Raw genomic sequence first — 22,376 nt, 5'->3', positions numbered from 1 at the left:
CACTGCATAGGTTATGGCTCGAGTGGCAAGAAGACGTGGTCGTGGTAGGAGAGGCCCATCCCACTGGGCAGACAAGGGGTCGAGCACGTTAGAAGCTCGTAGGGGTGGTAAGCCTGTAGAGCACCTCATTGTAGAGGCAGCAACGACATCCCGAGATGAGACAGACGCAGGAATTTGGAAGCTGATTGAAGACTGGGAAGTAGAGACTAAGCAGGAAAGTGAATCAGAGGAAGAGATTGACAATTGGAGGATTTTGATCCTAGATCCAGGGAATACTCGTGGTAGAATTACTCAGTTTAAACACACCCTTTATTTGTATTTCTTAATTAAAATTCTTCTTGGAAAAGCGATGGAACAAATCTTTGTGGGGATGGCGGTAACAGTACAGGGTCTGCCAAACTATAAAAAAGACATGGAAAAATCATCTTTCAGTTGCACAAACAGGACATCAAGATAGATCAAATCGACCGCCACATCCCTTGCATCTTGGAGCTATATGGAATGCCAGGGGTGACTGCTGAAGATCCTGCTCGTGTAGCCTTTGTCTCAAATGAGCCGAAAGACTAGACTCTTATTGCATAGTTTTTGTTTATGCAGATAACTTTTAAGTTTCCTATTGCATACGCTAGTTGTTACAATTATGTAGTATCTAGACATGAGATTGAGACTTATCTAGCTTGGCTAGAAAGACTGAAGCAACTTTGTTTTTGGATGGCTTATAATACTTACCGGTGGCCAATAGACTTGGTTTCCCCTCGGGGCAAGTTGAGGCCGCCCAATCGATCTTTGTGGTGTAAATTTATCTAATATATAATAAAAAATGGATGGACTTGCCAAGCTTAACAAAAAAAAAAATAGATTTACAAAAAAATCTGATATATATATCTTACAGAAGCCATTGAATTTTATTGTGAGAGAGTAAAAGTACTCGGTTCAATTGGATATTTAAAATTAATTGAGTATATCAAATTAAGTTTAGTTATTTATATTTCAAATATTTGACACTCATTTGAGGTATTTATATTTAAAGATTTTATATTAAAAATGATATAAAGAAAGATATTTTACTCTTTTCGTTCAATTAGATGTTTAAAATTAATTGAGTATATCAAATTAAATTCAGTTATTTAAATTTCAAATATTTGACTATCATTTGAGGTATTTATATTTCAAATATTTATATTTAAAAACTTTACATTAAAAATGATATTTATTAATGATATTTTTTTTTTGAAATCTTGAAAATGTTTATAGGCCAGAATAGATTTATTTTAAATACAAATTTAACATGACTTGAGCTATATCTTGATATTTTTTTATAAATTGATATTATTTAAATATTTTATTAATTATTTAATATTTTAGATTAAAAAAAAATATATTTTAATACTAAAATGTAAAATGAACTTCCCTGCTCAATAATCCAATTTTATTTTTACATAGTAATACAACCACACAAACTAAATCTTTGATCTGCTAATAAGCTCATAGCTCTGAGGATTCGGGCTTTAAAAACCAAAAAATTATTATACTTATATCTAGATCAGATTTTCTCTAGTCAACTTGCTTTACGCCGCCATGCTATTTTCCAGCTTTGAAAATACAGTGGACCACCGCCTTACATAGATCAGATTTTCTCGGAGAAACGTGTTTTGCGTGTCTGCCCCCTTGATGAAGTCAGGGTCAATAAAAGAGCCCGGGCCCCGATCGGATTTTCTCCTATAAACTTGTTTTTCTGTGGTGTCCGTTCAATGGTGCAGTCAAAATCAAAAGAAAAGCCCAATCAGACTTTTCTGGAATAAACTTGTTTTGCTGTGGTGTCTCCCTCAGTGTCAGAAGAACTGACAGCAGCGGAAGCTCCGTGTGCTCCATATATTCAGTCAACCCTTTCAGATGCACCAAAGTCATCGGTAGACTCTTACCCATCTCGAAGCTCCATAACATTGCACGAGTTGTCTGCATTTGTAGGAAACATCTCCACCCACGCTTTATATATCCATTCACATCCTTACCCTCTCACGCCAGACCCCTCGTTGCCCCTTAGGGTTTCAGCGCGCAGGCGCTGAGAGTGTTCATGTAATTATTAATCTTTCCTACTACATTTTGATAGATGGAGATGTGAAAGAAGAGCAGGTTGAGAGAATCAATGGGGAATCTTATGTGCTGCGCTCAAGCGTCGAGAACCATGGCGGCCGCAAAAGTTATACGGTGGGACGACGGCGGCGTTGAAGAATTTAGGGAGGCAATTAAGGTGGGAGAACTGATGATGGACAATCCCCAGCAATTTATATGCAATTTCAGTGACCTCCGAGCAGGGGTTCGCATCGCAGCGCTCCCTGCAGAGAAGGAGTTGCTGTTGGGAGGCGTCTACCTTCTTCTGCCAATGCAAAAATATTTGCGTCGTGTTCTATCGCCTTCTGATATGACCTCACTTAACTTGTTAGCATTTAATTGCAATTCCGGCCATAGAAAACTCTCTTGCGACTCCAGGATCTTTCCAGCACTTGGCACCGGCAATTCGTATGAAATTCGTTCAAAGCAATGCAGTATGGGGAGATCAGATTTGAACGAGAAAGTAGATGAAGACGAAGATCAGCCGTTGGTGTTAGGGTTACACGAGCACCGGATACGAGGGTTTCGGTGCTGGAAGCCGGCGCTAGAGACCATAAAGGAGTCCCCGCTTGTTTGTAAACCCTAAAAGCTGTGCTGAACCTGGTTATATTAGAACTTCACTTTCGTTTGAACTTTCAGCAATGATGCTCCAATTTTGAGTATTTTTGTATGAAATCGGTCTTCTTCAGATTGTAACAATCTAGAAAGTTTATGGCAAGGATAAGCCTCTGAATATGCACCTGGTTGATCTGAGCTTTCAGCAGCAATGTCTTTAGGAATGTGATAGGGTTAGATTTGGTAGAGGCGGTAAATTAATTTTTAATGCTTCCAACATTCAGTGTTGCTGTAGATCTCAGATAACTTTATTCTACTATAGACAATATTCAAGTGGGCCGTACTTTGATTACAAACAACTTTCTCGACTAAAAAATTCTGTATTTACTATTATTTGTTTAAAGATTATCTCCGATATTAAAAGGTGTTGCGCAAATTAACAAATTTTAAAGATAATTGAGTGACGAAAGACGTGTACAAAGAAGATTAAAGAAGAAAAAGATGAGATCTGAGTGATCCAAGTGAAATTATTGTATTTATTGTATGGGTGAACAAAAATATTTATTTTCGTATAGTATGGGCGGTGAAACTTGATAGTTCATGTAAATATTTTTATGAATATAGTTTGTTTTTAGGTTAAAAATACACTTTCATACTTTAATTTCTCTTTAATATAATTTCATAGTTTTGACCATGGAGTGCTTTATGATTTTAAACCAGAGTTTTGGTTAGGGAGATAAAGCGATAAAATTAAAAATTGATATATTCTAATTAGAAATCTTATTAATTAAGGCTAATTATAAAAAATTTACAAGTTTAAATTTATTCACATATTAGAATTATTAGAATTTTGAGACTAAGAGGGTTATTGACTATTCTTTGATGATCATTTGGTAGCCTAGCCTAGCTTAGCTAACAATCACTTTGAATATTTTGATTGGTCACATACTTCAATTCTAATGCGACTCTAAATTTCTTTCAATTTAGTTAAATCTCCATGTAACTAAAATTTTGTTTTGTTTACGAATGTTTTACAAAAAAATATATAATGTCATTTTCTTGGACTTATATAGTTTAGTATAGTTATAAAATAGATAGTCTAGATGTGAGCTATGGTCCTTTTTCCTAAATTTTACATCATATCACTAAATATATGGGTAAATTTGATGTGTCTCCATGCATAATTTTTTCTTAATATACTTTTCTACTTTAAAAAACAATTATTTCATATTAAAAAAACTGTCACACCTTAACAAATTTGATCTTTGTGTATATTCAATAGATAATTATTTAATGTAGAATTATATTATATTTATTAATAACAACTACTTCACTATGTTCTAAAACATCTCTTTAATCGAAATGCAACAATTTTTTTAAAAATTGAAGTTATTCGATCATTAAATTATTCATGTTTTTTTTGCTAGACTAATTCAAGTAAACTTGGATTCATCATAGAGTAAATTTACCATCAGTGGTTTACTCACTACATAACTCATGGTGTTCCCTAAACATTCTAATTGGATGGATCCCATTTAGAAGTAAAATGATTCTATTACTAATTGTCTTTGAGCTAAAATAATAGATTTATTATGTGAAGCTAGTTTCCCCTCAAGGGTTTTCAAGTTTAAAGATGGTGTCCATGTGTTGTTAATGTTTATATGTTATAATATAGGAAAATTATAGTAATAAACATGTGTCTGAACCAAATTAATTGTTAGATGTGTGTTGCACATGACAAGATAGAAGTTTGTGGGAATCAACCTAATGGCTGAGGTGAAGAGAAAGCAAACGCCATCCAAGAAAAGCTCATGAAAATTGACTGAAGAGGAGCATTAGATATTCACTATTGAAGTTCGCATGGGTGAGTGAAAGAAGAGTACAAAAGCAGACTTGTTGGCATTGTTGTATGTTGAAGCAAAAAGTGAAAGTGATGTTTTTTTTTAGAAACCAAGAGGTGAAGAAAGTGGTTTCACGGCTATTGGATGAATTTGTATGCAATCAAATTTGAAATCTATGCCAATGGGAGATATAATTGATCTAGGGAATGAAAATGATGTTGGAAGGCTAGGTCAAGGTGAGAAAACAATAATAGATGATTGATAAGTGGTGGTTAAGGAGTATTTGCAACTCATGGATCGAAATGGGCTAGAGATATAGTTAGAGATAGGTTGTAGAGCTGCATGTATGAGAGAACATAGATGGATTCAATGATCTTGAGGTCACGTAAAGGAATCAACAAGTAATGGAGAATGACAGTAATGCATGAATACCTTAGAGTGTTTGGTCTAAGTTGTAAATCCTAGCCATATGCAAGTTATATTCCCCAAGGTTATTGTAAGACCTATTTTTTCGACATACATGTAGAATGGTAGCATATGATATCGATTTTTTGAATGAACCAGTTAAACTAATACAAGGGTGGAATGTGTACTCTTACACTAGGTTGAGGTCAGTTTGTTATAAGACTTGTTAGTGAGGAATACATGTTATAGTGCAATGCATTGAGTTATATATAATCAAATTGTGGAATGTACCACTAAAATAAGTACTGGATTTCTTTTACCTATCAACTTTCCCATAGTATTATAATTCAATGTACCTATTTAAAGTCACTATGATTTCAATACTAATTGGTTTTAAACCAAGAATAATATATTTATTCATTCAAAACCGATTATCTCCCCAAAACTTTCCAAATTAAAATATGATATGCATATCTATTAATATTAATATTTATGTGTTGTCATTAATTTTTCTACATTATCTTTTTACTAACATTGTTAACATATATATTCATCATGTTTACTTTAATATTAAACCTAACATTACATATAGTTTACTAATCATTAAACATATATTTACGTCATAAGGCATTCCCCTTCTGAGAAGAATTGCCTAGTTGACACCGTGTACGGCTCTGAGCCATTAGATGTATTATTATACAGTTGTACCATTATCTATCGTCAAATTGAACATTCATCTATCTCCATCATGGTTTACAGTTTCAACTGAATACGACACCTAGCATATGACCCCTCTAGGATGGTTAGCTTCACCTTCCATTTTCATTTTCAATTTGTATAGGAAAACTCCTCTTAGGGTTTATAAGATAGTTGTTACCATACCCTGGGGGCTTCATAGTTATACTAGTTAAACAAGGTTTATCATATCGACATTGCAGAGAATGTAAAGTTGTTATTGTTCACCTTTCACAATAAGAAAACCCTTTTTGCTTTGAACAAACAATGATTTCTCACTTATTCTCCTTATTTGAATAAAAATAATGTGAGAGTGAGCAGAGACGAGGGTCTCCTTCAGCGCCAGAAATTTTGGGGCGGCACCAAGACCCCTGATGTTGTAGGAGATTAAGAAGGTCATTTAGAGGGTTGACCAGCCGTGCATGCTCTAAGAGGCTGAGGAGAGGGGAGTTCGTGAATCGGGACATCAACCAAAGGCAGGTTTGTGATCTCCAGTTCAGAGGCAATCGTCCGACCTCTAAAGTGGCGGCTTCCCCCTTTGTGCTTTTTTCTTACAGTGATATTTTTGGCAGAGTTGGGGCTGATGGAGGGGAAAGAAGGCTTATGGATCGTCAGGGGTTCAAGAATGGATGGATGGCGCTGAAGAAGAAGATCGATGTCACTATCATGTCTGTTGACCGGCGAGTCTGTTGGAGAATTGAAAGGGGTCGGCGTCATCAAGGCCTCTTTTCCTTTATGATTGGCAGAGGACGATTTAGTGGGGGAGGGGGATGATGATGAGATTTGTATAGGGTGCGTTCCCACAACGAAGTCAGCTTTATTCATGGCCGGCGGAGATGGGACAGTCGCCTCCTCTTGCTGTTCAAGGATGGGAGGACTAATGAAGTCGGTCATATTCATGAGCGGTGGGGAGAGAGCTGCCGATACATTATACACCTTCGGTGAGCGTGGACTCTTGAGATCCGCCATGATTGGAGACCCAGGTCGATTTTGTGTGTATACCTGTGAGCATCGGACATCATGAGAATTGGAGAAGAAATGATCCCCCGATGGGCTGACATCTTCAGTTTGTGAGACAGAGTCGGATTGCCGGTCCTTTCGTGGAGGGATGATGTCTGGCTTGTGTCGACGGAATCTGCAGTTGTTGATGAGGTGACCCGTCCGATGACAAGAGGAGCATCGGAACGGGATGCCCCAAAAATCAAGGCGCTGGCAAATCTTTGACCCCTCCCAGGAGATTTCAATCTGGTCGGGATAACCTCCCTTATATGGTTTTTCAATAAGAATCCATGCGATTCTTTTATCCTTTTCGCCTCTGACCCATGGATCCACATATATGAACTTTCCAATTGCGTTTCCAATCAAGGCCAGAATCTCTGTTGTCCAAAGCTCCAAAGGCAGATTGGGGAGCTTGACCCAAATCATGCTGTGGGACGGAGTGTTTTTGAGAGGGTCAAAACCCAAATACCATCTCGACTATATCAAAAAAATAAAATAATAAAAATTTATAAAACTTTAATTTTTAATTTAGTAAATTGAAACACAGGAAAATGCCAAGACCTTTCACCGGATTTCTCCATGCAGCATGGACGAAATTTCACACCACATAAGAGTGGGCACAAATGTTATTCTGTTTTGAGGATCATTTTTATTTTAAAACAGCGTAGAAATTCATTTGCGGAGATCAAAGTAACGAAATATAAAAAGGAACTTCCATAAGGTTGTCTGAGTATAACCAAAGTGCGTTCTCCATATGTTATGGCATTGATGGTTTTTTCCAAACATATAGAGAAGCCAAGCTGGGATGTGATATGGGCAGTACGAAGGTCATAAAAACTGCCGCCCCCCACATGCTCAAGGTAGGTGGTGCGGTGTCCTTTGATATGAATGCATGGACAGTGAGTTGGCAAGGTGGTGGAGGAAGGAATAAGGAAGGGTGGCAGAGAAGGTTAAGGCATTCGACATATAGGGTAAGAGAGAGTAGCTGTGGAGATAGGAGGTTACTCAGAGCTGTGGAGAGGTGAAGGCAAGCAAGGAATCTTGGCTGCGGACAAGAAACAAATTCCTGGTATGTAATTTGGTCTCGCTCCTATATTAATTCCATGATCTGGTTGGGGTTCTGCTGGTGGAAGGGAGGGGCAAGCGGTCGTCTCAATGAGGGGTAGCTCTGTATGGGATGCACTGAGGGAGGAAAGGGTGTGCCATGGCCTGATTCTGCTTCCTGTTTCTATCCCAATCGAATCAGAACCTTGGTAGCGGAATTGGCAATTGTAGGTTGAGAAGATACACGGGCCTATCTCTAGTTTCTCAGACCAAGGTAATAGGGGATAATGGGTTTGCCATTCCTGGGCGTTGGGAGCTAAAGAGAGAGGCACGAAAGAGCTGAGGGGCAAGGGGCAAGGAATTCAACCATGGCAGTAGGATGCCGAGAAAACCTTGGGAAACTGGGCACCCGCATGGTATTGAGGGCAAAGCTAGGGATCCTAGGTGGCATTTTGTGCAGAGGGGAAAGTAAAGCCATGGCTGGCATCTGCTGGATGAGGGTGCAGAAAGTGGGTATAAATGCAAGCTTCGTATTAGGCTCTAGACGAGCCTAAGGGCTTGGTTCCAGATGCAGCAAGACGAGTCCTGGCAATTGAACCATAGCAAGGGAGAGGGGTACTATGAGGAGCCCTGGGAGAAGAGTCAAAAACCCAATTTCGTTGGCCACCTACGGGCTCTGGGCTACTTTAACTCTTAGGTGGAGAAGTATGGAATAGAGGAACTATATGAACAACAAAGATGGGATGATCAACAACGTTTGACAAGCCTAACCTCATTTGGTTGTCCACAGGATGTCACTGCATAGGTTATGGCTCGAGTGGCAAGAAGACGTGGTCGTGGTAGGAGAGGCCCATCCCACTGGGCAGACAAGGGGTCGAGCACGTCAAAAGCTCGTAGGGGTGGTAAGCCTGTAGAGCACCTCATTGCAGAGGCAGCAACAACATCCCGAGATGAGACAGACGCAGGAATTTGGAAGCTAATTGAAGACTGGGAAGTAGAGATTAAGCAGGAAAGTGAATCAGAGGAAGAGATTGACAATTGGAGGATGTTGATCCCAGATCCAGGGAATACTCGTGGTAGAATTACTCAGTTTAAACACACCCTTTATTTGTATTTCTTAATTAAAATTCTTCTTCGAAAAGCGATGGAACAAATCTTTGTGGGGATGGCGGTAACAGTGCAGGGTCTGCCAAACTATAAAAAAGACATGGAAAAATCATCTTTCAGTTGCACAAATAGGACATCAAGATAGATCAAATCGACCGCCACATCCCTTGCATCTTGGAGCTATATGGAATGCCAAGGGTGACTGCTGAAGATCCTGCTCGTGTAGCCTTTGTCTCAAATGAGCCGAAAGACTAGACTCTTCTTGCATAGTTTTTGTTTATGCAGATAACTTTTAAGTTTCCTGTTGCATACGCTAGTTGTTACAATTATGTAGTATCTAGACATGAGATTGAGACTTATCTAGCTTGGCTAGAAAGACTGAAGCAATTTTGTTTTTGGATGGCTTATAATACTTACCGGTGGCCAATAGACTTGGTTTCCCCTCGGGGTAAGTTGAGGCCGCCCGATCAATCTTTGTGGTGTAAATTTATCTAATATATAATAAAAAATGGATGGACTTGCCAAACTTAACAAAAAAAAAATAGATTTACAAAAAAATCTGATATATATATCTTACAGAAGCCATTGAATTTTATTGTGAGAGAGTAAAAGTACTCGATTCAATTGGATATTTAAAATTAATTGAGTATATCAAATTAAGTTTAGTTATTTATATTTCAAATATTTGACACTCATTTGAGGTATTTATATTTAAAGATTTTATATTAAAAATGATATAAAGAAAGATATTTTACTCTTTTCGTTCAATTAGATGTTTAAAATTAATTGAGTATATCAAATTAAATTCAGTTATTTAAATTTCAAATATTTGACTATCATTTGAGGTATTTATATTTAAAGACTTTACATTAAAAATGATATTTATTAATGATATTTTTTTTTTGAAATCTTGAAAATGTTTATAGGCCAGAATAGATTTATTTTAAATACAGATTTAATATGACTTGAGCTAAAAAAATAAAATGAACTTCCCTGCTCAATAATCCAATTTTATTTTTACATAGTAATACAACCACACAAACTAAATCTTTGATCTGCTAATAAGCTCATAGCTCTGAGGATTCGGGCTTTAAAAACCAAAAAATTATTATACTTATATCTAGATCAGATTTTCTCTAGTCAACTTGCTTTACGCCGCCATGCTATTTTCCAGCTTTGAAAATACAGTGGACCACCGCCTTACATAGATCAGATTTTCTCGGAGAAACGTGTTTTGCGTGTCTGCCCCCTTGATGAAGTCAGGGTCAATAAAAGAGCCCGGGCCCCGATCGGATTTTCTCCTATAAACTTGTTTTTCTGTGGTGTCCGTTCAATGGTGCAGTCAAAATCAAAAGAAGAGCCCAATCAGACTTTTCTGGAATAAACTTGTTTTGCTGTGGTGTCTCCCTCAGTGTCAGAAGAACTGACAGCAGCGGAAGATCCGTGTGCTCCATATATTCAGTCAACCCTTTCAGATGCACCAAAGTCATCGGTAGACTCTTACCCATCTCGAAGCTCCATAACATTGCACGAGTTGTCTGCATTTGTAGGAAACATCTCCACCCACGCTTTATATATCCATTCACATCCTTACCCTCTCACGCCAGACCCCTCGTTGCCCCTTAGGGTTTCAGCGCGCAGGCGCTGAGAGTGTTCATGTAATTATTAATCTTTCCTACTACATTTTGATAGATGGAGATGTGAAAGAAGAGCAGGTTGAGAGAATCAATGGGGAATCTTATGTGCTGCGCTCAAGCGTCGAGAACCATGGCGGCCGCAAAAGTTATACGGTGGGACGACGGCGGCGTTGAAGAATTTAGGGAGGCAATTAAGGTGGGAGAACTGATGATGGACAATCCCCAGCAATTTATATGCAATTTCAGTGACCTCCGAGCAGGGGTTCGCATCGCAGCGCTCCCTGCAGAGAAGGAGTTGCTGTTGGGAGGCGTCTACGTTCTTCTGCCAATGCAAAAATATTTGCGTCGTGTTCTATCGCCTTCTGATATGACCTCACTTAACTTGTTAGCATTTAATTGCAATTCCGGCCATAGAAAACTCTCTTGCGACTCCAGGATCTTTCCAGCACTTGGCACCGGCAATTCGTATGAAATTCGTTCAAAGCAATGCAGTATGGGGAGATCAGATTTGAACGAGAAAGTAGATGAAGACGAAGATCAGCCGTTGGTGTTAGGGTTACACGAGCACCGGATACGAGGGTTTCGGTGCTGGAAGCCGGCGCTAGAGACCATAAAGGAGTCCCCGCTTGTTTGTAAACCCTAAAAGCTGTGCTGAACCTGGTTATATTAGAACTTCACTTTCGTTTGAACTTTCAGCAATGATGCTCCAATTTTGAGTATTTTTGTATGAAATCGGTCTTCTTCAGATTGTAACAATCTAGAAAGTTTATGGCAAGGATAAGCCTCTGAATATGCACCTGGTTGATCTGAGCTTTCAGCAGCAATGTCTTTAGGAATGTGATAGGGTTAGATTTGGTAGAGGCGGTAAATTAATTTTTAATGCTTCCAACATTCAGTGTTGCTGTAGATCTCAGATAACTTTATTCTACTATAGACAATATTCAAGTGGGCCGTACTTTGATTACAAACAACTTTCTCGACTAAAAAATTCTGTATTTACTATTATTTGTTTAAAGATTATCTCCGATATTAAAAGGTGTTGCGCAAATTAACAAATTTTAAAGATAATTGAGTGACGAAAGACGTGTACAAAGAAGATTAAAGAAGAAAAAGATGAGATCTGAGTGATCCAAGTGAAATTATTGTATTTATTGTATGGGTGAACAAAAATATTTATTTTCGTATAGTATGGGCGGTGAAACTTGATAGTTCATGTAAATATTTTTATGAATATAGTTTGTTTTTAGGTTAAAAATACACTTTCATACTTTAATTTCTCTTTAATATAATTTCATAGTTTTGACCATGGAGTGCTTTATGATTTTAAACCAGAGTTTTGGTTAGGGAGATAAAGCGATAAAATTAAAAATTGATATATTCTAATTAGAAATCTTATTAATTAAGGCTAATTATAAAAAATTTACAAGTTTAAATTTATTCACATATTAGAATTATTAGAATTTTGAGACTAAGAGGGTTATTGACTATTCTTTGATGATCATTTGGTAGCCTAGCCTAGCTTAGCTAACAATCACTTTGAATATTTTGATTGGTCACATACTTCAATTCTAATGCGACTCTAAATTTCTTTCAATTTAGTTAAATCTCCATGTAACTAAAATTTTGTTTTGTTTACGAATGTTTTACAAAAAAATATATAATGTCATTTTCTTGGACTTATATAGTTTAGTATAGTTATAAAATAGATAGTCTAGATGTGAGCTATGGTCCTTTTTCCTAAATTTTACATCATATCACTAAATATATGGGTAAATTTGATGTGTCTCCATGCATAATTTTTTCTTAATATACTTTTCTACTTTAAAAAACAATTATTTCATATTAAAAAAACTGTCACACCTTAACAAATTTGATCTTTGTGTATATTCAATAGATAATTATTTAATGTAAAATTATATTATATTTATTAATAACAACTACTTCACTATGTTCTAAAACATCTCTTTAATCGAAATGCAACAATTTTTTTAAAAATTGAAGTTATTCGATCATTAAATTATTCATGTTTTTTTTGCTAGACTAATTCAAGTAAACTTGGATTCATCATAGAGTAAATTTACCATCAGTGGTTTACTCACTACATAACTCATGGTGTTCCCTAAACATTCTAATTGGATGGATCCCATTTAGAAGTAAAATGATTCTATTACTAATTGTCTTTGAGCTAAAATAATAGATTTATTATGTGAAGCTAGTTTCCCCTCAAGGGTTTTCAAGTTTAAAGATGGTGTCCATGTGTTGTTAATGTTTATATGTTATAATATAGGAAAATTATAGTAATAAACATGTGTCTGAACCAAATTAATTGTTAGATGTGTGTTGCACATGACAAGATAGAAGTTTGTGGGAATCAACCTAATGGCTGAGGTGAAGAGAAAGCAAACGCCATCCAAGAAAAGCTCATGAAAATTGACTGAAGAGGAGCATTAGATATTCACTATTGAAGTTCGCATGGGTGAGTGAAAGAAGAGTACAAAAGCAGACTTGTTGGCATTGTTGTATGTTGAAGCAAAAAGTGAAAGTGATGTTTTTTTTTAGAAACCAAGAGGTGAAGAAAGTGGTTTCACGGCTATTGGATGAATTTGTATGCAATCAAATTTGAAATCTATGCCAATGGGAGATATAATTGATCTAGGGAATGAAAATGATGTTGGAAGGCTAGGTCAAGGTGAGAAAACAATAATAGATGATTGATAAGTGGTGGTTAAGGAGTATTTGCAACTCATGGATCGAAATGGGCTAGAGATATAGTTAGAGATAGGTTGTAGAGCTGCATGTATGAGAGAACATAGATGGATTCAATGATCTTGAGGTCACGTAAAGGAATCAACAAGTAATGGAGAATGACAGTAATGCATGAATACCTTAGAGTGTTTGGTCTAAGTTGTAAATCCTAGCCATATGCAAGTTATATTCCCCAAGGTTATTGTAAGACCTATTTTTTCGACATACATGTAGAATGGTAGCATATGATATCGATTTTTTGAATGAACCAGTTAAACTAATACAAGGGTGGAATGTGTACTCTTACACTAGGTTGAGGTCAGTTTGTTATAAGACTTGTTAGTGAGGAATACATGTTATAGTGCAATGCATTGAGTTATATATAATCAAATTGTGGAATGTACCACTAAAATAAGTACTGGATTTCTTTTACCTATCAACTTTCCCATAGTATTATAATTCAATGTACCTATTTAAAGTCACTATGATTTCAATACTAATTGGTTTTAAACCAAGAATAATATATTTATTCATTCAAAACCGATTATCTCCCCAAAACTTTCCAAATTAAAATATGATATGCATATCTATTAATATTAATATTTATGTGTTGTCATTAATTTTTCTACATTATCTTTTTACTAACATTGTTAACATATATATTCATCATGTTTACTTTAATATTAAACCTAACATTACATATAGTTTACTAATCATTAAACATATATTTACGTCATAAGGCATTCCCCTTCTGAGAAGAATTGCCTAGTTGACACCGTGTACGGCTCTGAGCCATTAGATGTATTATTATACAGTTGTACCATTATCTATCATCAAATTGAACATTCATCTATCTCCATCATGGTTTACAGTTTCAACTGAATACGACACCTAGCATATGACCCCTCTAGGATGGTTAGCTTCACCTTCCATTTTCATTTTCAATTTGTATAGGAAAACTCCTCTTAGGGTTTATAAGATAGTTGTTACCATACCCTGGGGGCTTCATAGTTATACTAGTTAAACAAGGTTTATCATATCGACATTGCAGAGAATGTAAAGTTGTTATTGTTCACCTTTCACAGTAAGAAAACCCTTTTTGCTTTGAACAAACAATGATTTCTCACTTATTCTCCTTATTTGATAACAATTTTTCATTCGTAGCTAAGAACTCAGCCTAGGGTCTAATTTTGTAGTTCTTCCACCTCACATGGCTATGGTGATTTTTTGGAAGCCACCCTTTTCTGGAGCCATGTGATGCATCACTTCTCTATTCCTCCTATTTATAGGTTTAACTGGAAAGGTTTTTTTTCATTTAAGGCTTGAAGTTTTCTTAATTTTTTTGACCTTCAGTTGATGTTATTTCACCCTCACTCCACTCTTTGCGTGCTAGGGTTATTTGAAGATTTGAAAATGAGTGTTACGGGGGAAAAGGCTTAATCGTTGAGCAGTGAAGCATTATAAATTGTTGGATGTGGAATTCCTACCTCTTATATGTCGGTGTATATACAGGACATATTCCAGTTAATGTTTCTTTTCCTGATGGTTATTGTTTACCATCTATACCCATGTCTAATTGAGGTTGCATGTCTCAAATTCCACTATTTGTGTAATATGCACCTTTATTGTTTGGATTTGATAGATAGAATCACATATAAAGGTCGATCCCTGTAGAATTACACTCACAATTAAAGATATTTCACATCGGTTTTTACCTATTTTGAAACGAACCTGAATGATTTCTATTTTGGGGTATCATTGTGTTTTTCAGGATTACTTTGGTGTGTATGATGGACAAGTCGTGGAGTTGTCGTTGCTGAGAAACTTGGACAAAATATTATGGATTTGATGCTCAAGTCAGAAAAAGAAGATTATGACATAGAGCAGGCAGTTAAGGTTGGGTTCTTGGAAACATACAAAATCATTTTGGATTGATTTGATTTTGATTTTGAGTTGGTGAGATTTAAGGCTCATTTAATGCAGAAGATGGTCCCTTGCGAGATTTAGATAACAACTTCCAAAGGAAACCATCATGGTGATTACAATCTATGCCAGCTATTAAAATTCCTCTATTTAGCCCTTCTAATCTTTATGACTTGAAAATTCTTCAAATCACACACAAATTCCCTTTTTAATGTGTGAGACGGACCTGAATGATTTATATTTTATGGTATTGTTATGTTTTCAGGAATTTTTTGATGTCTATGATGGACATATGTGTTGAGTCTAATGCAAAATATGAGAATCTTGGTTTATCTCACCCTAATAATAATCTGGTAGACCATTAACAAAATTATGAGGTTAATAATATAAACTACTAGGTTAGATTATTTGTAAGTATATAGAACTATGCTTTTTACAATGCAAGGTAGCACAAGTTATATTTTGAAATAGTTCTTTATTGACTTAAATTGTTCAGGTAATTCAATTATGTTCAATATGATAATAGAAGCAAGTGGAAAACTATTTTGGAAAATAGAAAGCTTTACGTGGATTCTTGGATCTCAAATTTGTTGCAGAGAATGGGAATGGACAAGGTAATATTGAATCTAGATCTAGTACTAGATTTGGTTATGAGTTTACCGAAACCAAACCTAAGGATTCCCAATGCATAAGTTTTCCTCCATTTGGAAATGCCATGTATAAATTACAAGAAACTCTTGGGAGCAATGGGTTTATGAAGGTATGGTTGATTACATGGGTTCCCATTTTCCTTTATCGACTAAACAAAATTAAGGCACTCCTAAGTTGTGACAGTTGAAGCCAGTGCACTTTTCCTTAGGGGGTGAAAAATTCTACTAGTCAGTAGGAGAAAATTTCTAGGATTAGATTCCACTTTTTCCTTAGCAGCCCTTGATTCAATCCCTCATCCGCCCCCTCAACCATTAGGTAAATTTTTTCATATTGTTAGAGAAGGATTAATGACATGATCCATGTTGTATAAGACTTTGGAACATGAGAAAATATGTCTAGAAGAGGTCTCGATCCTTGTGGTCTAACAAACTTTAAACATTACTAATAATAAATCTATTTTGCTAAGAAGCAATTCCTTTTCGAACATTGCTTCCTTTTTTTTAATTCCTTTGAAGGTGTGGTCCATGCAAGATTAATGCTCCCAAAATGCAAGAACTATCAAATAAATGCGTCAATGTTTTGTTCCTAAAGCTTGATTGCAACCAGCAGAACAAGGTCTATTGATTTTATTGATGTACTTGATGACTTAAGTTTGCCATATTGCTTCTTCTATGACATTGCATTTTGTCTATAAAATATTTATGACACTCCTATTCACTAGTCTCTTTAATGGATAAAGTGGCATTGCCTGAACACTCTATTTTTCCTCATGCTTTTTCTTAAATCCATATTTGAATTTCTTTTTAAATATTTCATTTGTTTGTGATATATAACATATTTTAAGCTAATGCTTTTGTAAATTGATTTTTTTGGTTACAACCTTTGGCAAAGGAGCTCAGACTGAAGGTTGTGCCCACCTTGTAAGTATTCAAGGGTAAAAATATTGTTAAATAAGTGACATAAGAACAAATTAAATGATCTGGTACAAGCTATTGAAACTATAAAATCAAGTTCATACATCTTTCCCATGATATTTATCTTTGATGTAGCCTATTTAAAGGTCAATCAAACTCACAATCCTCTTTGAGAAACTACGTGTGAGGGCTCACTTTGATTTGTGGTTGTTTTCATCAAGGAAAAATTAAACCATTTAGCCTTGATAAGGAAAGACAAATTTTGAACATATAGTGAGCTAATAAGTGGAAAATTGAGCCTTTGAGTGGCGGTGAAGGGAAGGAATTTAAGCAAAGAGGGAGTTAGGTGATAATTCGTTTTTTTTTTTAAGATTTATCTGTTAATGAAATCTTGGTATTTTAAATAATTTTAGAATGGATTAAAACCTAAAATATTCAAATTTAATAAAATTTACAGTAATATATGATCCCCTTCTTGAAATGAGTGCTTAGAACGATTTTGGTTAGCCTATTGCTTCATTCATTTATGAGCTTGATGTAGATTATCTTTGAGATGAGCGATCATGGCAGCACGGTTCTGTAGGAAATTAGAAACTACCTGTAATTTAGAACATCTAGGGATATAAAAATAGGTGAAGGTGTGAGTTGGCCATACACTGCCTCATATGGAGTCATCTTGGTGGCTTCATGATAGTTAGTATTATACCACCATTTAGTTGAAGGTAGCCACTGTACCCATTGATGTTTCTTTTCGGAAGTGAAGAACCTTAGATAGGTCTCCATAAACTTGCTCACTACTTCTGTTTGACCTTCAGTTTGGGGATGATATGCGGTACTTAGTTGAATTTCGTGCCCTGTAGCTTGAAAAGTTTTGGCCGAAATTTGTTGGTGAAAGTGGGGTCACAATCAGACACAATAAAAGTCAGCGTGGCATGTAGTTTGAAGATCTGGTCCAAGAAAACTTGAGCCACAAAAGTGGGGGTAAATGAGTGTGGTAAAGTGCAAAAATGAGCATATTTAGAAAGTTTGTCCACAACCACTATTATGAGGACCACAAGTTGCAGGGTGAGCTGCGGTCATGGTGGGAGGTCACATGAAGCACTTGGAGAAATGTGTGATGAGTTTTGGACGTGAGAAACTTATATCGTGTAGACAGTCCCGGGTGCCCCAACCGATGGGTGGGCCGACAGGTGGATGATGGAATGGTGGGGCAGCCAACCATGGAGATGGGCGGGCCGACATGTGAAATAAGGGTGAAGCTGACGGATGTGCAATGAATGGGCAAGTTAGCTGGGTGTTCAAGCATTCGAGTGAACACAGATATATATGACGAGTTGGAGTTGGAGAGCAATCAACCATCTGGCAAAGTCTTGGTGAGGAGTGCAAGCTAGAGGCATGTTGTAGCTAAGGAGCAGGGCACAAATGTGCCCACATGCCGAGTGAACCAAGGAGTGAGGCACAGGTGTTGTAGGTCGGAAGGAGGTGATCGTCATGCAGGGCGCGCTCAAGTAGGGCATTGGCGACACGGTAGTGCAGAGCGCGCCTAGGTTAGGCAACACGAACACGGAGAGCAGGCGCTCGAGTTGGGCAGGTGACACAGTGAGCTGAACAAATGTTGAACCAGAGGTCGTGAATGAGATTTTTGTAGACGGTACTACGTGCGGCCCACCGAACAAAGGGAGGTCGAGATCATGAATGGGAGTTCGGGTGAGAGGTGACACAGGTGTGTGTGCACCCACCAAATGAAGGCACATTTGGGTTGAACGATAATGTCGGGTGGGGTAGCATGGTTTGGATGTTTGCTAAACAAACATTGAGTGAGCTAGGTGAAGACGTGCGATGGGTTGTGAACGAAGGCGACCGATGTGCAGATGTGTCAGGTAGGCGTGCACGGTGACATGGGTGGGCACCCAAGTTGGGCAAACGACGCGACGAGCTGAACGAGTGCATTCAGGGGTGAATGAAGAGTTGGGTAGAACGTGCGGCGACCATTGGAGGTGCCCACAAGGCTGGGCAACCAAGTTTGCCAAAGTTGAAAAATTGGCTAAGTGTAAATTTTACGTTTCCTCCAAGATTTAACTTGTACATGAAATATTGTGGATTATACATATTGATATATGGGTAGACTCATATTGCAGGGAGTTGCCCCTCCCTCTATACCATTGTGCATTTATATGTGTAATGTTATTTATGATGAATGTTCATGGTTTTCATCATGTATAAAGGATAAACTAATACTTGGTAACAAAAATAAACTAAGTACGAATGTTAGGCATAGTACAAGATCATAAGTATTGGTGAAAATAAAGTGGTCAATGGTACCACACCTCACTATAGTGCGGTTGGAAGATTACCGCTAGTGTAGGGGCATGACAAGTGGTATTAGAGCTGGTGTTGAAGTGTTGAAGTTGATACACACTTGCACTTCGTGACAAGTGGTATCGGAGTTGATTCAGGTGGAGTGCAAGTGAAGGAAGCTGATCCCACAAACAGGTGGAATCAAGAGCTAGTTCAGTTTTGCAAGGAGAACCTGGTGAATGGTGAAGAAATCTAAAGGATGATTCAGGTTGCAGGAAAGTGGATGGCCGAGATGGTAGAAGGACCTATGTCAGGTGAATCTAGCCATGATGCAAGTGAAGCTTTCTGGTATAAGGTATTGGGACAAATGAGTAGATGGAATTCTAAATGGGCTTCGATGAAGGTCGAGAACATGATGATTCAAGAAGGCTATTCGAAGATCAAAGAAGAACTTGAAGAACTCAAGGGCCAATACGAGGATGTTGCAGATGTGACAACGATGGTGGATGAACTTGAGGTTGATCAAGTTGGACAAGGATTGTGTAGTTTGCAGACATGGGTGGATGAGGAAACTCACATGGAGGGACCTCGTGATGAAGTAAGTACTATTGATACTTGTGTTTTAGTTGAGCATTTGGTAGATGAACCGTATGCTGGGAAGAGCGAAGTCAGTTTGCCGATACAAGGGAGGATCTTACCATGGATGTCTATGATGAGACCTTGTATGGAGAAGCAAGGATTGTTGATTGTTGCAGGACTTGTTGGGGTTGTTTGTGATCTTATGGTAGAAGGTACAAAGGCCCGTGACAAGGGAGGAACATGATGATTGTTGCAAAGGAATGGGTCATGCTTTAGCCATATGAAGAAATTGGCTAAGTGCCTGGCATGACTCATGGACAGATTAGAGGAGGGCACACACTTGAGTTTGATGATACTTAGGTGGACTTCTCATGGCCGAGACCAAGAGCAAGTCTTGGTGGAACCTTTAGTGGGGGAGCCATGGTGGAGAGACTCATGTGATGATGATATGGTTGGGTGACTAAGTTCACTAGATCGAGATTTGTAGACTTGGATGAGGATGACCGATTGTTGTGATGGGTATACCTAGTTGGACAACATGGGAAACTTAGTCATGGACATTAGGTTGGAGGTATGGAGCATGGCAACCTATGTAGGGACATTGTGTAGGAACACTTGTAGAGGTGTCACTTATGGGCATCCAATGAGGAGTGTCAAGGTAGGGATGTTGTGCAGGTGGATTTGCTGGTGTGATGTCATGGAGATGTTTTATTTATGAGCCGATGGAGATGTTGTGCACTCTTGTACAATAAGGCCATGGACTAGTTGGATTTGTGAGCAGACTATGGAGCATTCCTACTACATGGAGAGATGAGGCATCTTGCAGAGACCTTTGGACCAAGGCTTGTATTCTTACTAGAGTGTTGGTTGGAGATGACTCATGGAGCTCATGATGACATGAGGCTGTGACTTTAGGGGACTTCATATATGGTGGACTTCGAGGATCTCATGCATTGAGAAGCTAAGGTCAGGGACTTTGATGCAGGATGGGGTGCATACTTTTGAGTACATATGGGTGTGCTTGAAAGAGTGACTTGATGAGGAGGATCGATATGAGACACTTTGGAGTGATGGAGTTACAATGATGATGATGCCTTGGTGGCAACACTTGGGCATGGGTTAAGCTGAGACTTAACCACTTTGGACACATGGGAGATGAGACAGGTGTATACTTGTTTCTATGGCAGGCTTGAGGGATGGCACATTGTAGATATGATGGAGGTGACTTAATTGACCTGGATGTGGCACATTGAGAGTTGGAGTTTGATGAGAGGATCTCTTCACTTTGAGGAGATGGATGTTTTGTAGATGGATGATGATGTTGAGGTAGATGTGGCTGACTTCAGGTAGCACATTGGTACCAGACATCATGGACAACATGTTGCAAACGAGATGGAGACTACTTCATGGACCTGAGCATGGCTTACACTTATATGGAGATAGATTCTTGATCGAGTTGATATTGTGACAGGATGTTCTGAGAAACGACTGATGATGGCATGAGGATGTGCATTCTTATGATTTGGGCATGACAGTTGGATTAGCTACCCAACTAGTTCAAGTCATGGGGGTCGACAGTGTGCAGAGATATGTTAGCATTGTGTTGGAGTAACATGGCGGCAGTTCACACGATGACGATACATGATGAGGTTGACACGATATGTTGCAGTGGGCATGTAGCTTGAGATGGAGGGACCAACCTTCCATGATGGGAGTAGCATGTGGAGATTGCGACGAGGTGGGTGATGATCATCGATTGAGATGAATTTCTGATGTATGACATACCGATGGAGTATATGCCTTGGTATGGATATCTTGGTGACAGATGGTTGCTGGGATGAGAGATTGTCAAGGACGACAATGATTTAAATTGGGGGAGAATGTGAGGACCATGAGCTGTAGGGAGAGCTGCAGTCATGGTGGGAGGTCATGCGAAACACTTGGAGAAATGTGCGATGAGTTTTGGACGTGGGAAACTTATATCTTGTAGGCGGTCCCGGGTGCCCTGGCCAATGGGTGGGCTGAGAGGTGGACGACGGAACGATGGAGCGAACAACCATGGAGATGGGCGGGCCAACGTGTGAAAGAAGGTTGAAGCTGACGGACATGCAATGAATGGGTGGGTCAGCTGGGCATTCAAGCATTGGAGTGAATGCATATATATACAACGAGTTGGAGTTGGAGAGAAATCAACCATTCGGCGAAGTCTTGGTGAGGAGTGCAAGCTAGAGGCGTGTTGTGGCTAAGGAGTAGGGCACAGATGTGCCTGCACGTTGGGCAAACCAAGGAGTGAGGCGCAGGTGTTATAGGTTAGACAAAGGTGACCGTCGTGTAGGGTGCGCCCGAGCAGGGCATCGATGACCCGATCATGTAGAGCGTGCCTAAGTAGGGCGTCGGTGACATGGTCATGTTGAGTGCGCCTAGGTTGGGTGACACAGACACGGAGGGCAGGCACCCGAGTTGCGTAGGTGACACGGCGAGTTGAATGAAGGTTGAACCGAAGGTCGTGAATGGGAGTTTTGTAGGCAGTACTATGGGTGGCCCACCGAACGAAGGGAGGTTGAGATCGTGAATGGGAGTTCGGGTGAGAGGCGACACAGGTGTGTGTGTGCCCACCAAACGAAGGCACGGTTGGGCTGAATGATAATGTCGGGTGGGGTAGCACGGTTTGAGCATTTGCTAAACAAACGGTGAGTGAGCTGGGTGAAGAAGTGTGACGGGTTGTGAACGGAGGTGACCGATGCGCGGACGTGCCAGGTAGGCGTGCACAGTGACATGGGTGGGCGCCCAAGTTGGGCAATCGACGCGACGTGCTGAACGAGCGCATTCAG

The 22,376-nt window shown here is 38.5% G+C and overlaps 2 protein-coding genes across 2 annotated transcripts; both read left to right on the top strand.

Annotated features, from left to right (window-relative positions):
* The first annotated feature begins 2,185 nt into the window (after positions 1-2,185).
* On the top strand, positions 2,186-2,698 carry LOC149177933 (uncharacterized). The gene has a single exon (XM_089421926.1). It carries the CDS (start codon positions 2,186-2,188, stop codon positions 2,696-2,698), a length of 513 nt encoding a protein of 170 aa, XP_089278052.1.
* A 7,867-nt stretch (positions 2,699-10,565) lies between these two features.
* On the top strand, positions 10,566-11,078 carry LOC149177932 (uncharacterized). Its single transcript, XM_089421925.1, has one exon. The coding sequence runs from the start codon at positions 10,566-10,568 to the stop codon at positions 11,076-11,078; it is 513 nt and encodes a 170-aa protein (XP_089278051.1).
* The last annotated feature ends 11,298 nt before the right edge of the window (positions 11,079-22,376 follow it).

This window comes from Pinus tabuliformis, chromosome 4_1 (assembly GCF_031772625.1).
Source record: "Pinus tabuliformis cultivar Carrire ecotype Pingquan chromosome 4_1, CPIR1, whole genome shotgun sequence".
In the NCBI taxonomy this organism is placed as follows: domain Eukaryota; kingdom Viridiplantae; phylum Streptophyta; class Pinopsida; order Pinales; family Pinaceae; genus Pinus; species Pinus tabuliformis.
Note: the sequence above shows the minus strand (reverse complement) of the source record. Positions and strands in the feature narration are given on the sequence as shown.

Coding starts and splice junctions, on each gene's coding strand:
- LOC149177932 (XM_089421925.1), top strand. CDS start 10,566: ATGGCGGCCGCAAAAGTTATACGGTGGGACGACGGCGGCGTTGAAGAA.
- LOC149177933 (XM_089421926.1), top strand. CDS start 2,186: ATGGCGGCCGCAAAAGTTATACGGTGGGACGACGGCGGCGTTGAAGAA.